Here is a 14183-nt window from a genome sequence, read left to right as displayed (position 1 = left end):
TTTTGTCTTGATGTCCTATAGGTCTAAATCTGGCCAAATTTAGCTCAGTGTGGTATCAGGAGGATAGAAAATTGTTACCCTCTGCCAACAAGAACAAAACATGATCATAAGCAGCAGAATAACTCTTTTTATACTGGAACGAGAGAAAGGAGGAGGTGGGTGGGGGGGGGGGGGGGAGAAAAGGAAACTCTCCAAAGAAAGGGCGGTGAGTTAGCAGCTCAGTCGGTAGCGCGTCTGCCTCACGATCCTTCGGACCTCGGTTCGATTCCCGGGTCCCACTGAGCAGTGTTGCTCGTATTAAATCATACTGTCCTCTGCAGGGCGTATAAAAAAGGTAATCCAACTTTGGAGGGCCACTTTTTCATAATTGTCGGCTATGGAGAGCACAATGTTAGTTGTAAGGAAAGAAAAGCTCTTCCTCTTTCCATTGGTACCTAATTGTGTTGACAAAATCATGCATGAGTTGACTGAGCACAAGAACTTTAAAGACAACAATGATTGACAATTGCACTTTTACCAAGATTGCGTGTTGTTGTGAAGGAACAACGCATGCCTCACTGCATGGATGAGATCTGTCAATGAAAGTGGCCAAATAGGCCAGCCTGTACGAATGCAAGTTTGTGTTCTGGGTTCGTGTTAAGGGTTTCTCCTCACATTTTATGGTTCATAACCTTTAACATGGCCACCTGTCCGATAACTTGTCCCTCCGACAAAGGTCAACCCACACAGCCATTTTTCTCTGTTTGTATTCAACACATAGCTCGAACCATGTCTTGAATATGAAGAGAGAAAAATGGATAATGGATTAGCCTGTAAGGGAAGGACCAAGTTATCGACAACATGGCCATGTTGAAAGTTATGAACTATAAAAGGTTAGAAGAAACCCTGAACCAGAGACTCCAACCCTAAGCACCTTCTAATCTGGAGATTCTCCCGCTTGAAACCCCTAGCAACGGGAGACTCTTGATGTACGCGAAGCTCCTTGCGGCCAGAGTTCTAGATGCTCTCTCGTGCTATCTAAGGCTTATTTTTCAACATACGATGACACTAAGTAAGAAATCATTTCAAGCAGGAGACACAGAGCTAGGGCGGGAGAAATGAAATCTCAAGCGGGGGAACGGGAGATTTTGCAAAGATGGGCTTTCGGCGGGAGATCTCCCGTCGAAATCGGGAGAGTTGGAGTCTCTGCTTAACACGAACCTATAGTCGTGCAGGCTAGATCGATGATTTGACCACTTTCAGTGACAGATCTCATCCATGCAGTGAGACATGCATTGTTCCTTAACAATAACACGCAAACTTGGAAAAAGTGCATACGTCATTGCTGTCTTTAAAGTTCATGTGCTCATCAGTCATGCATGATATTTGTCAGCATAATTAGGTACCAATGGAAGGAGGAAGAGTTTTCCTTTCCTCACAACTAACATTGCACACTCAATAGCTAACAATTATAAAGTAATAGCTCTCCAAAGTTGGATTACCTTTTTTGATACGCACTGTATAGTAAGAGGCAAAACACTCTGTCCCTCGGATATAGGACATAAAATGAAGGTCTCGTGTGTGAGAGAGTCACAACTCATGCACGTAAAAGATCCCGCTTCATTTATTCATCATGTTCATCGCAAAGAGCAGGGTGTTTAAACCGGTGAAGAGGTGCCGCCTTATACATCCAACTGGACCACATGGAAGATAAGCTCCTGCAGCTGAGTATGGGCTGTCCAGCCATCTTTTTCAGATGAAAATGAAACAAACAAATCAAGTCAAGAAGGAAAAGACAGTTAAGAAGCGGAATTTTTGTGCTAAACAAGTTTTGTTTAATGCAATAACTGACAGTTTTTACAAAGCAGAGAGAAAAACAATTATTTCATTGCCGAGAGGAGCAAGAGCATAGATAGAAGAAGGGATCACACACACACACAAACACACACACACACACACACACACACACACACACACACACACACACACACAAACACGCACTCAGACTAAAATTAGAAGGAAAAAAAATCTCCTCAATGTCATCAGTCATGACACCCTTCTCAGCAGGTGGTGGCAACTGCAGAGAAATTGGCGACTAGGAAGAGACCTGAAGAGGGTGGACCATTCTGATTGATTGATTGATGTAGATCGGGATTCGTGAAATGATATCAGAGTGAGTCAAACATGGGACGGTTTTTCCGACCATACAAAACGGGAAATAGCGTGATATATCAGCCAGAAAAAAAAAATGCCTACCATTATGCGAGAGGGGAAATAAATACTTCCAGAATTTCACGAGAAAATCAGATCGATTCATGATTAATTGATGTTGTCCTGTTTGTGAAAGGTTTTGGAGAGGAAGAGCGGTGAGAAGAACAATCAAGAAAAAGAGTGGCAAAACGCAGGGAGAGCGAGGAGGCCATGAATGGGTCACAAACTTGGCAGTGTTATACGCGGTTTCAACAAAATGCGTCATGGGCTCAATTAACTTGTCTATGAATAGCCAAATGGGCCATAATCATTCTTTGCTTATGACTATCTCCAACTCCTTGCAATAGCGATTTACATTGACCTGTAATTACAATGCGTGCTTAGATCAATACATTGGTCAATGTAATTCTGATTGCCGAAATGCATCCAGCATCCACCTGTATCAAATCGTTATAGCATTTACTCGTTTTTTTTATTACTGTTTCGATTTTGATTAGATATTTCTGTATCCCTGGGCCCCACTTTATCAAAAGATATAATCGATTGTAAGTTTCCTTAACCCACTGGCTGCCATAGACTTCTGATAGAAATCAACTATATAATCAATTATAACTCGTCATAACATAGGGCCCTGGTTGGATAACGTGCCTTATCCTCACTGCCTAAGGCAATCAATGGTCCTGAAGATCAAGGTTTCCCCGGTTATTAGCATTGACACTTACATCTTAGTGGCCACGTCAGAGGAATCCGTGCATAAACTCAAACAATGGCAACAGCAGCCAATCAAAGCTACATTGCGAATGTATGTATACTATATTCACTTCACAGAAGTTGATCAGTACCTATAAGGGAAATGTCCATGGCCTAGGGATAGTTGTCCTGTCTGACCTCCTGCTTAACCCAGCTATACCCGATTTATAAAACACGTTCCATATCTCTGCATCATTCCATTATACAACAGAAAATAAGAAATGTGATTTGGGGAGATTTATAATTTCGCAAGTCCATGCCACTCGCCCCTCGTGTTGGCGTGCACTGTAGCATAAAGCTGGTTTAAACAAGTCGCTATTTCAAATTGACCGATCAGGGCTGTGTAAAATACATGACAGCGTGAACATTTTTTTTTCTTTTCCCAATCACTAACAACGAATTACTAATCACCAATTCAAATCGTCCAGTGAGGCTTGGGTTTATGGGAATTACCTCTTACTTCTCTACACAACAACCAAGTGGTAAGTTGAGTTTCTGCTGAAATTACGAAATCTCGCAGGACGTTCGCACGAGCGGATGTCAAGCGTTGCTAGGAGTGACATGAAGAAAGTAGGCATTGATGGGGAGGACGCTGTTCAGCCTCGTTCGGCCATCATTCTCTGCCATTTCTCAGCTCAATGCTAAACAGGAAAAGAAGAATGAGCATGTACAACGTCTTTTCATTGATGAACAATCACAATGTTTGAAGAACAAAAGATTACAGATATGAGACAACTGTTCATAATCGTCAAACTATACGGCAGTCTTCCAAGGAGCGTCAAGACACCGTGCCAGGTTCAATTTGGTAGGATCTTATCGTCGCAGAGGCACGCCGGGACGCGCAATACGTGCATCAATACAAGACGTATTACGAACGGATGAGCCCTGGATGGGAGCCAGAAAAGAGGGCGGAGTGGGATAGTAATGAACAAAACCGCAGTATAAATACGACCGTGGATATTTTCCTGAATTCATCTGTGCTGTTCGAAACCTCGGCTGCCGGTTGTTTCTCTTGGTACTTTTGCACGAGCTCGAAGCCATTCCTCTGTCGTGTTTTTTACCATCCACTACATAAATTTGCACTTTGAATTTGAGCTCATCTGTGTCACCATTTCCAATCATCCGCGATGGCTCTCCTTCTTCTTCTTGGAGCTCTTCTAGCTCAGGCGGTGACATCGCACGCCACGTGTGAGAAATACTGGACCGAGTTTGATGGAAGTTGCTATCGGTGAGTATTCACCTTCATTCCTCCTTCTCTCTCTCTCTCTCTCCCCCCCCCCCCCCCCCCCCATCTCTCTCTTTTTGCTATCACCACTGATATCGATATGATTGACAAACACTGATGGCCATTTTATTCTTGTAGGCCTACATTGTTGCAAGATTAATCGTTGTACTTTCTAAATCAAAATTCTCCTCATATACGTATATCGTGCAAAATAGGTTTGGGTGTTTCATCTAAAATAGGGTGAAATCCTGCCTGCTGAATGATATACGTGATTAGCCATCTGATATCTATCTGGCATTTATTAATATCATTACGACATCCAGAACACTATTCCTACCATTTACATTATACTGATGTGTTAAGCCCAAAAGATAAGATAAGAGCGCGCTTCTTTTATCGCGTGTTGATTAGGTCTTTCCCCTTTGCGACATCATTACGCATGCTGTTGTTGTTGTTCTTTTCGTTCTTTTTGCTCGTGACGAGGTAGTACTTGAAATCACTTCTATTGCAATTGACACATTATACTCTAGGTAATAGTTATTGTACAAAGTATTTATTTGTCACTGGGCAGACGATTTCAGTACTGCTGCCTTAGTTATACAGCGTGTAGCTCCAGTAAAGACATATTCATATCTAACCCTCTGCTTGCCACCTTAACCTCCCGTCCATATAGATTATTTTGTGAAATCTGTGCACATTTGACTCTTTCACACAGGAAGGGTTAATAGCACAGTCCATTCTGAAAGTATTGCTTTCAGAGGATTAATGCGCTATTATAATTTTAGAGAAAGCAATACACAATACGTTTCTTGTGAAATTCCAGGTGTTCGTTGAGAAGGCTTTCTACTGGAGCTACCGACCTGCGTGAAATTACATAATAAAAAAATGAACAATGTAAACGTGCATGGTGTAGCGTCGCTTTTATTTCTTACTAAATGAAAGTAGGGTCCGCATCGTGACTCCGATACCCAGGGTTTCGCAACGTTACTTTGTGTTTCCATCGCTATCAGAATAGTAATGTCCAAAGTCTCCAGATTCTGATGCGGACTCCGAAAAGCAAATATTTTGATAACTGCAAGCCACCCGTATTTCCGTATGTGTATTCCCAATATGATTTCTCGTATGATTGGGTAGTTAAGCAGCTACAACTGAGCTTTTGCCTTTCTAACGAGTTGCTATTTCACTAACATTTTTTATGTTATGTTTTTGTTTCGGTTTTATGTAAACGAAAATACTTATCTAAAAGATTCAATTTGATTTTCTGAGTGTATGTATTTCAACAAGTATCAATTTTGCAGATTCCGTATCTTTACTGTTACACTATGCGCTAATGCCATTTTGAGTTTCGATGAATATTTATGTATTTTTATCATTATAGCAGGCACTCTTCCTATGGAAGAGCAGAACCTGCAGGCCTTAAAGGCATATTTTATCTTTTTTTTTGTAGGTGAAACAAAAACCTAGCATTAGTGCTTTAGAATATGAGTTAGAATGTGAGTTAGGGATAGAAACAACCACTGTAAAAATTTGGTAAAATCGATTCAAGTTTTGTTAAATATTTTTGTTTTTCCATTATCTTTTATTGATTCCATATTCAATACAATTTCATGATAAATCGAATCACATATATTACAGAATTCACGATTCAGCAAAACACAACAAAACAACAAAACACATACAAAATGTGAACGATAGTTATAATAAAATGTTTCCAGACTAAACCGTCTACAGTTGCTGCTTATTGAGAAAAATACAGCTATCTCCTTACACTGCAAATAGTCCGGTGTTAGATAGTGAACACCGAGCTGGTGTTAGATTTTCGGTGCTCATTTATGGTGTTAAATTAACACCTCCGGGTGTCATTTCCAAATTTTAAACTGTTTTTTGAAGAGTTTCTTAGTAACTGCACTTCTTGTTGATTTTTAATTTAAACAAGACGATCAAGAATTTTACATTAAAATACTAGATTTTTGAAAAAATGTGAAAATAAATTTACACCAAAGTAACACCAGCTGGTGTGGTCTCTTATTGAAGCTGGACGGGTGTTAAACCATTGATATTAACACCAACAAATATCAAATCAACACCATGTGGTGTCATTTTTGAATTAACACCAGTACAGTGTCAAAATAACACCAGGTACAGTGTCAAATTAACACCACGAAGTGTCAGGTGAACACTTTTCAACACCATCACAGTGCATTTTTAACACCTGTGGGTGTGGTCCTCTATTGAAGTTTGATCGGTGTTAGATTTAACACCTGTGATGTTAAATCTAACACCGATGTTTTTACAGTGTATATTTTAGGCTTTATCGTGAAAATTTATATGATAGGATGTTTTGTGGTACAACAGACCTACACAATACATTAAATGTCATATCTGACAATAAAAGAAATTGAAATCACTGTACCCAAAGGTAAACAGGACCTTTAATGAGACTACCCTGTGGAAAGAAAACAGAAATGATGATAATAATAATGATAATGATAAATTGATAAGGAGAATACTGATAACGAATAAATAAACAACAGCATTTGCTCGTGGAAGATTGTGCTCCATACATTTTTTTTTTCAAAATTAAAGGTTACAAGCCAGTCACAGTCATGACGTAAGACTTTCCTTTTCTCATTAGATTACTTAACCTACTTTCTGTAATGTTTAGCCTCCTTTGACTTAATTATCATGGATGTTGCATACTTTCAGCTTACGATTTTGATGGCAATCTATATGCAGATGACATCATAAACAGCCAAATTCTTTAAGAAAATGTTGATGACATGGGAGCGAGTATCTCCTCTCGACGAAAACGGTTGTCGACATTGCCATTTTGCGCTGGGCCGTCATAGATCGCTTTTCCTCCGTGAATACCTCCTGTATAACTTCAAATTGCCCTAAAACTAAAGAATCAGCCTGTCAGCGTATGACGACGGGCAAAATATTCGAATGTTATACCGCACTTGCACGACTAATTCTATTCTGTGCTTTCAGCATTCTATCCCGGGCGAGGTCTAAGTCTAAATTTCGAAAACGTTAGAATGGTAAATATTAATGGATATGATGATCAACTTTCTATATCTTTAGATGATCAAAATTAGAACACTATATTTCCCCTGCTACTGCAGTAACAGATATAACCACACCCACTTAATTGCATCTAGACAATTATTCTTGCGATTCACAGTTGTTGTTGGTTTTTTTTTTGTATCACCCTATACGTAGAGCTGATTATTTGCTTGCTACAGCTGTTATGGAAGAGTGGGATAATGGGGATTGGTGTAATACGGCCCCGCACCTAATCATTATCGATCGTAAATTTGATTAGGGATGTTTACCGCCTATGATAGCTCCTGTTGTTGTTGTTGGTTTTTTTTTTCAACAGAAATGATTGTATATCTTTTCTGATAACAACACATGCATTGTATATGTGTGTGTGTGTGCGCGCGCGCTCGTGTGTATTACCAGAATGTTTTAATCCCCATCCAAAGACTACTGTGAGAGGTAATGGGGAGAAATACCTGAATAGATTGATAAAAGAACTAAATTATTCAATCAAAGTAATTGTATAAATTATTTGAAAAAAGTGTATACGTTGTAATGATCTAAAATAGAGACAGACGAAAAAGCAGTAGTTCGTGTAAAATTCACAACAAACGCGGAGCCTTAGCACTCCGCAGTCATCAAATCAATGCCAGGACACATCATTCGAGATTTTTAATCAGGCTAAACACTCATGCAGCTATAACAGTCACGATGATCCAAGGTTTATTATTCCCCATTCAAACTGTGCTATGCTTGAAACATTCATTGGGACTGACCATGCAGTTTGTCCTTATATTTCAGACTGTCGCACGGTGGGGTGATTCAGAGAGGTTTTGGAAGCAGGATACAAATCTCGGATCCCGATGGTCAAAGTCAGCTGCAAGCTAACCAACAATGTGGAATATGGAAGGCTGGCGCGAGTCTTGTTACGATCAACACCGTGAAAGAAAGCGACTTTCTGTTTGCGTGGGTATTGTCTTCTTTCAGAGATCCCTCCGCGACCTGGATCGGCCTCTATAAGGTAGCCTTTATGTGGAAATGGTATAGCGGTGAGAATGTCACCTACGTCAATTGGGAAGACCCCCAGGCGGCGCTAGAGTTCAACGAACCGATGGGTGCCACTCTCTTCGAGGCTGATCCACCGCGCTATCCTGGGCAGAATTTCATCGATATTTCTCCACACTGGAAGATAGAAGAGCCTCATACCAGAAGGTCTTTCCTCTGCGAGTACAAGTTGCCGATCAACACTAATGCCACCGGCACCGGCACCGGCACCAGCCAAGGCGCATTACTGAGACAAGGATACTACCAGCAAGATCTGGCACCGCTGAACAGCTTCGCGGCTGGCACTCAGGGAATGGCAGGCTCACGTCTCCACGAAATCGTGCGAAACCAGCGTTACAGACGCCCTTCCGCTTACAGGCAGAGAAATTTCTTCGCCGCCCTTCCATAGGGTCGGTCTCCTTCCTACTTGCAGATCATCGCGAGTCATCTGAGAGAGTCGCTCTGTACTTCCGAATATCCCCTGCCAGAGACTGAATACTTTCATTTAACTTGCGTTCCGAATTCTTCAGACAACTTTCTCGCACTAGTTTCAATTATTTCACATTCCATCTCACCCGGGCTTCGATTCCAAAATCCCACCGACACTGTCCGAAAAGAAGGAAGTTATTCCGCTCTCGGACTTACGGTGACTTAGGAACTTGCCTCACTGGCTATATGTATAATGTAACTGCAAGGGCGAAGTTGATGGCTCTGCTGAGTCTGAACGTGAAAAGAACATTTCCCTTTGCGTAAAATTAGTTTGATTTACTTTTTGTATCTTACGTGTGTGGAATAAAGTGAGTTTTCTTTTGTTGAAACAAATTGTTTCTGACAATGCTTCTCTGTGGCTATGTTATATAATTATAGTTACACTCTGTACGGCTCAGTAAGATTAAAACTGCAATATTGCATTTGCATACGATTTCGTACATACTAACAACATTACAATTATTATCATTAATAATTACGAACACACACCCGTGATAGCCATGTATGTTATCTTATATACATACACATTTATATGTGAATATATCATATATGTGAATGCATGTTTATGTATTCAGATATGAGCATCAATATAATGTATTTGGAATACATACATACACATAAATTGTGCACATGTACGTATGTGCAGGGAGAGAGAGAGAGAGAGACAGAGATTTCAAACATGAAAAGTTGTCTTACGTTCGGCTGCTGTAAGATATATGTCATAGTTGACCTTCAAGAGAGGATCATATCAAAGACTGTTATCAAAGATTTACTGTGAAGACAAAAATAGATCGGACACAATAAAACAAATTATGGAATTGTATACTGTTTCATTTTAATGTCTTCCTGAGAAAGTGATATCGACCACAATAAACTGCATTAAGACAAATGAAATAATTATGTCATGAAGCGATTAATAATCTCATTCAACTTTAAAGGGACTGTACAGTTCTGGTTGAGGTGAGGATTTAGCTTTTAAGGTTTTGCGAGATATTCAGAAACCTCTCTATAAGATGTCTAAGAGCATGCAATTCTAAGGGGTATCAAAAGTTTATTTGATGAAAATTGGTTTTGAAATGGCTGAGATATCCAAAAACAAGGTGAAAGAAAGAGATCCAATAAAAAGCGTGGCATGTCGCCTTTTATTATTATCACTTTTTTGGATATCTCAGCCATTTGAAAACCAATTATCATCAAATAAACGTTGAATCCTTCTGAAAATTACATGCTCTTTCATATTTCATAAGAGGTTTGTCATTATCTCACTTAGAAATGTTATAAACCTGAATCCCCACCTCAACCAGTACTGTACAGTTCCTTTAACAGGTCACAAAACGCAGGGTAGCCTCGGGGTAGCCTCCGGTGAAGACTGTTCTCCGGAGAAGCACGTATAATCAGCTGATGTCCACAAGCTGAAACCTGCAGCAAACCAGAGCCGTTACCACAGAATGGTGGCCGTTATGACTCTGCTGCAGACGGAGAGAGGACGCCCTCGTCATTTTAAACGATACATCCCGCGTTCACATTGGTCCCCGCGACGCGGGGAAAGTCCCGAGCTGTGGGACTTTCTCCTCCAAAACCATAATGTGAACGCTCGCTGGGACTTGTCCCCTCGTCCCCGCGAATCAAGTCGGGTACGGGGACAAGATTTGGAGGGGAGAGTGACCTTGGGGCGCAATTGATAGGGTCCAGCTGTGGTCATCAAATGTGCGCATGCGCTATGCCTGGATTCAAGTGACAGAGCTCGCTCCAAGCCCCAAAGTGCCCCCACAGCTCGGGGACAGATGAGATACCAATGTGAACGGTCAGTCGTAAAAAAGATAAGATCTCTTGTGGCTGTCCCCGCGTCGCGGGGACCAATGTGAACGCAGGGACAGTTACGCCTTTCCTCAATTGTCGTGTCTCTTGCAGTTCCCGCTCAAGGAGTTAAGACATCCATTCAGCACATTAGTTTCACACACTGTTCATAATTGAAACCAATAATTATAGTGTAGGCCCTTTTAGCAGTCTAAACAGCTAACGACTTTCGGCAATATGCATTATGAAAGCTCACAACTTTCGGCAATATACATTATAACAGCTAACAACTTTCGGCAATAATTATTAAGTATACATCATAACAGTTACAACTTTCGGCAATATACATAACAACGGCTAACAACTTTCGGCAATATACATTATAACAGCTAACAACTTTATAGTCGAGCAAGAGCCCTCTTCGGCTACTTCAATCGATCTTACAAAAACACCCGAAAAAAAAAGGGGGGGGGGGTGTCTTGGATAACATGAGGCGGAAATGAATGACGTTTGTTTGATTGATGCAAAAACACAAACTACCAGCTGTGGTCAGAGTTTACGGTACTGTTCTTGTGTTGACCATAATTAAACAGATAAACTCAGAATCGGTCGATGGCCTGTTCAAAATATTAATTGTTGATTCGATTTGGTTCAGATCGATTTCAAAACATAATGACCAAGCGTTGGTTTGAAAATTACGAGAAGTCATGATACCTTGCTTTCTTTATTCCTGGTGGATGTTATAAGTTGGTATGCATGATTATGACGAGTATAAATAAGCAAGCTTGAATACGTAAGAGACTCCTTATAACAGCACTGGTTGTAAAATCTCGGTCTTTTCTTAGCAATCTACTAATAGAGGAAGAGTGAAGGGACTAAGAGTTCATAAACTTGAGCCTGGAGCTGCGTTTCGAGAAAAGAAACTTCTGTCTTTTAATAAATAGAAGTCACGCAACTGTGTAAAAAAATAAACAGTTTTCCAAGGGGCGTAAGAGTATCCTGTCAAGTTCAATTAGGTAAGAAAGCATGGTCAAAGAGGCATGCAGGGGTATAGGGAGGACGCATATATCAAGACATGTACCACGAATATTTATAGATCGATGAGTTGACATAGAGAGCTCTGGATAAGTGCCAGGAAAGAGGGCGGAGTCGGGGGATAATGAATAACTACCATATATAAATGAAACCGTGGAAATCTTGGTGAATTCATCTTCGATGTTCAGGCTGTCGCCTTCGAAGACTTTGGAATCATCCTTAAGGCCAGCACCGACTCCAACTCATTCCTGCTGTGGGTATTTGATCTACAACAGTTCAATTGATTCAATTCTTCCACAGGGTTTTTTTTGTCACTCGTTCGTGATGTATCTTCTCCTTCTTGGGGCTCTTTTGGCCCAGGCGATGGTATCGCACGCCACATGTGACATGTACTGGACACACTATGCTGGAAGCTGCTATAGGTAAGTGCTCATTACGCGTTTTTAATGCGCCGCTAAAACGTCAGAGGATAATTGTTTGTACCGTCTGATATTTTCCCCCAAATCCATATCATGTTCGCATGGCTTAATGAGGTGAACTGTGGATATACTGTCATTCTTGCGTACAAAATTTGCCAAGGCCCATGGCACGTACAATATTGTCATATAAAAGTGATACAAGTTAGTAGTTTGCGGAAAAGTTCGGTAACATAATGGGGGGGGGGGGAGAAATGGGCCTCTCAGTCGTTACAATGAAACGCTTCGAAATTTGTTGGGTGTTTTTTGCGACATGGAATATTGCATGGTTGACAGAAACTGAATATTATCTTCTTCTGGGTAAAGATCAATGTAGGATTCTTCGTATTCATGCCAAACTAAAAATCTCCACAATCATGTTTATAGACCTGTGAGATAGAGTTTAGGGTTATTCCTCAATTGAACTGGATTGAATTGAATTCACTTATACTTTATTTCCATCAAACAAAAAAGATAAACCAAACAAAGAAATATACATAATACAGAGTGTACATATAGGATTGCTCCTCGAGGAAAGACGAGCTGTCAGGTGCTGTAGATTATAAATACGATCGGCAATCCACTTGCCTTGGCTGGTACAGAGGACCACGTTCGGAACATAATGTCCAATTCTATGTGCTAAGTCTGCTGTGAAAGAGGGGATTTGTAAAATGCGTGATTCATCAAAAATACGGTATTACATCGTATTTGTCTTATCCAGTTGCCACAATATATCATTGTTATCAATGATTAAGAAAACAACAAATTCGAGAGCACTTGACACAAAATATTGTATCTTGATCATTCTCTATGCGGTTTCTGGTACTGGGATATAATTTCAATGTTGGTGTTGCTCTTCGCCCATCATACAATAATTCCATCTTTAGATGCTTCTCACTATTTTGCACCGGCTCTGCTGGCGTTCGCGGTGCTTCTCTACCATACCGCAGCACTTCATACGAACATTTTCTGGTCCTAGATTAAAATCCTATAGATAGAGAACGACCGTTATGAACGATTACAATGTTCACATTCTGTCGTGTTATAATCACGGACATATAGGTCCATGGTTATATCAATATCAACTATAACGTCGTGAATACTAAACGATAACCACCTAATCATTCGGCCATGGCATACAGACCTATAAAATTGTGGGGGCAGAGGTATAGTTCACGGTCGTCTTTATGGATATTGGTCGTAGATTGTCCTCGGAGGAAAATTAAAGGCACTCAATCGTGGCGAGTGGTTTGTGCGGCACGGAGACGAACGCAACACGCTGCCTCCCCCATTCTGTATCAAAATAATGTAGTGACCCCGAATGAGAATAGCGCTGGCTCAATGGGTCAGCGAACAACACGCTAGACTACAAGAGCTCTGTGCTACCATCTCCTAACCCAAAATGGCTGTCCGAGCGAGCCACGAGAGCTTCCGAATGGACGCACACTCTCAGTGCGCATGCGCATGAAGAAAGGCCAAAAGATCCACGCGTCTTCTGGCCTCTCTCCTCCAATCACCGCAGCTCGCGGTCACAATGTTTGTGTATGATGCGTAAACACACACGCACAAACACACATGTGTCTCAGTGGCAGCATTGTCCCACACGTTTATGGATATACAGCACCGAGTCTGGCATTGCGCAATTGCAATTTCAATTACGTACTATTAGGGATGACAATCGGCTGCCTTTAAGATTCAGTAGAATTTTCAGCTGAAGTAGTGAGTTTCCTGTGGATATTCACAACTATAATGATAGTTACACAGATATGAATTTTCGGGGTAGGCCTATTTTCCCTCTGTATTTTAGCGAAAGGCCACTGTTAGAGGCAGGGTGCCTGACACTGGACTAGAGCTTTCATAACTATGAAAGTACCCTAGAGGACAGTGTGAATACTCGCAACCGAAAACAAAACAACCCCCCCCCCCCCCAAAAAAAAAAAAAAAAAGGATAGAGGAGAAGCGCATGAAAAGCCAGTGTGAAACAATACAGACAAAGTCTACGCAGTTCCCGCCATGCATTCGAGGCTGATTAATTTTGAGTTAGGTCCTGAAGCTAAATTGTGCCAAAAAAAAAAAAAAAATCACTGATTTGGAACGATTTGCATGTCGATCCCCACACCTTAAAACTAATCAGTTTGTGTTTATCTTTCAGGATG

The 14183-nt window shown here is 40.8% G+C and overlaps 1 protein-coding gene across 1 annotated transcript; it reads left to right on the top strand.

Moving 5' to 3' along the window:
* The first annotated feature begins 4067 nt into the window (after positions 1-4067).
* LOC139717349 (30 kDa spicule matrix protein-like) lies at positions 4068-8660 on the top strand. The gene is made up of 2 exons (XM_071628855.1): positions 4068-4168; positions 8009-8660. The coding sequence occupies exons 1-2, from the start codon at positions 4068-4070 to the stop codon at positions 8658-8660; spliced, it is 753 nt and encodes a 250-aa protein (XP_071484956.1).
* The last annotated feature ends 5523 nt before the right edge of the window (positions 8661-14183 follow it).

This window comes from Diadema antillarum, unplaced genomic scaffold (genome assembly GCF_040938485.1).
Source record: "Diadema antillarum isolate AM-2024a unplaced genomic scaffold, OU_Dant_1.0 scf00000074, whole genome shotgun sequence".
NCBI lineage: Eukaryota > Metazoa > Echinodermata > Echinoidea > Diadematoida > Diadematidae > Diadema > Diadema antillarum.
The sequence above is the reverse complement of the archived record's forward strand: the minus strand, read 5'-3'. Positions and strand labels throughout refer to the sequence as shown.

What these genes read in the sequence shown, in the direction of transcription:
- LOC139717349 (XM_071628855.1), top strand. Translation starts at nt 4,068, where the DNA reads ATGGCTCTCCTTCTTCTTCTTGGAGCTCTTCTAGCTCAGGCGGTGACA. An exon ending in TTTGATGGAAGTTGCTATCG is followed by an intron (nt 4,169 to 8,008) that starts GTGAGTATTCAC and finishes CTTATATTTCAG; the next exon opens with ACTGTCGCACGGTGGGGTGA.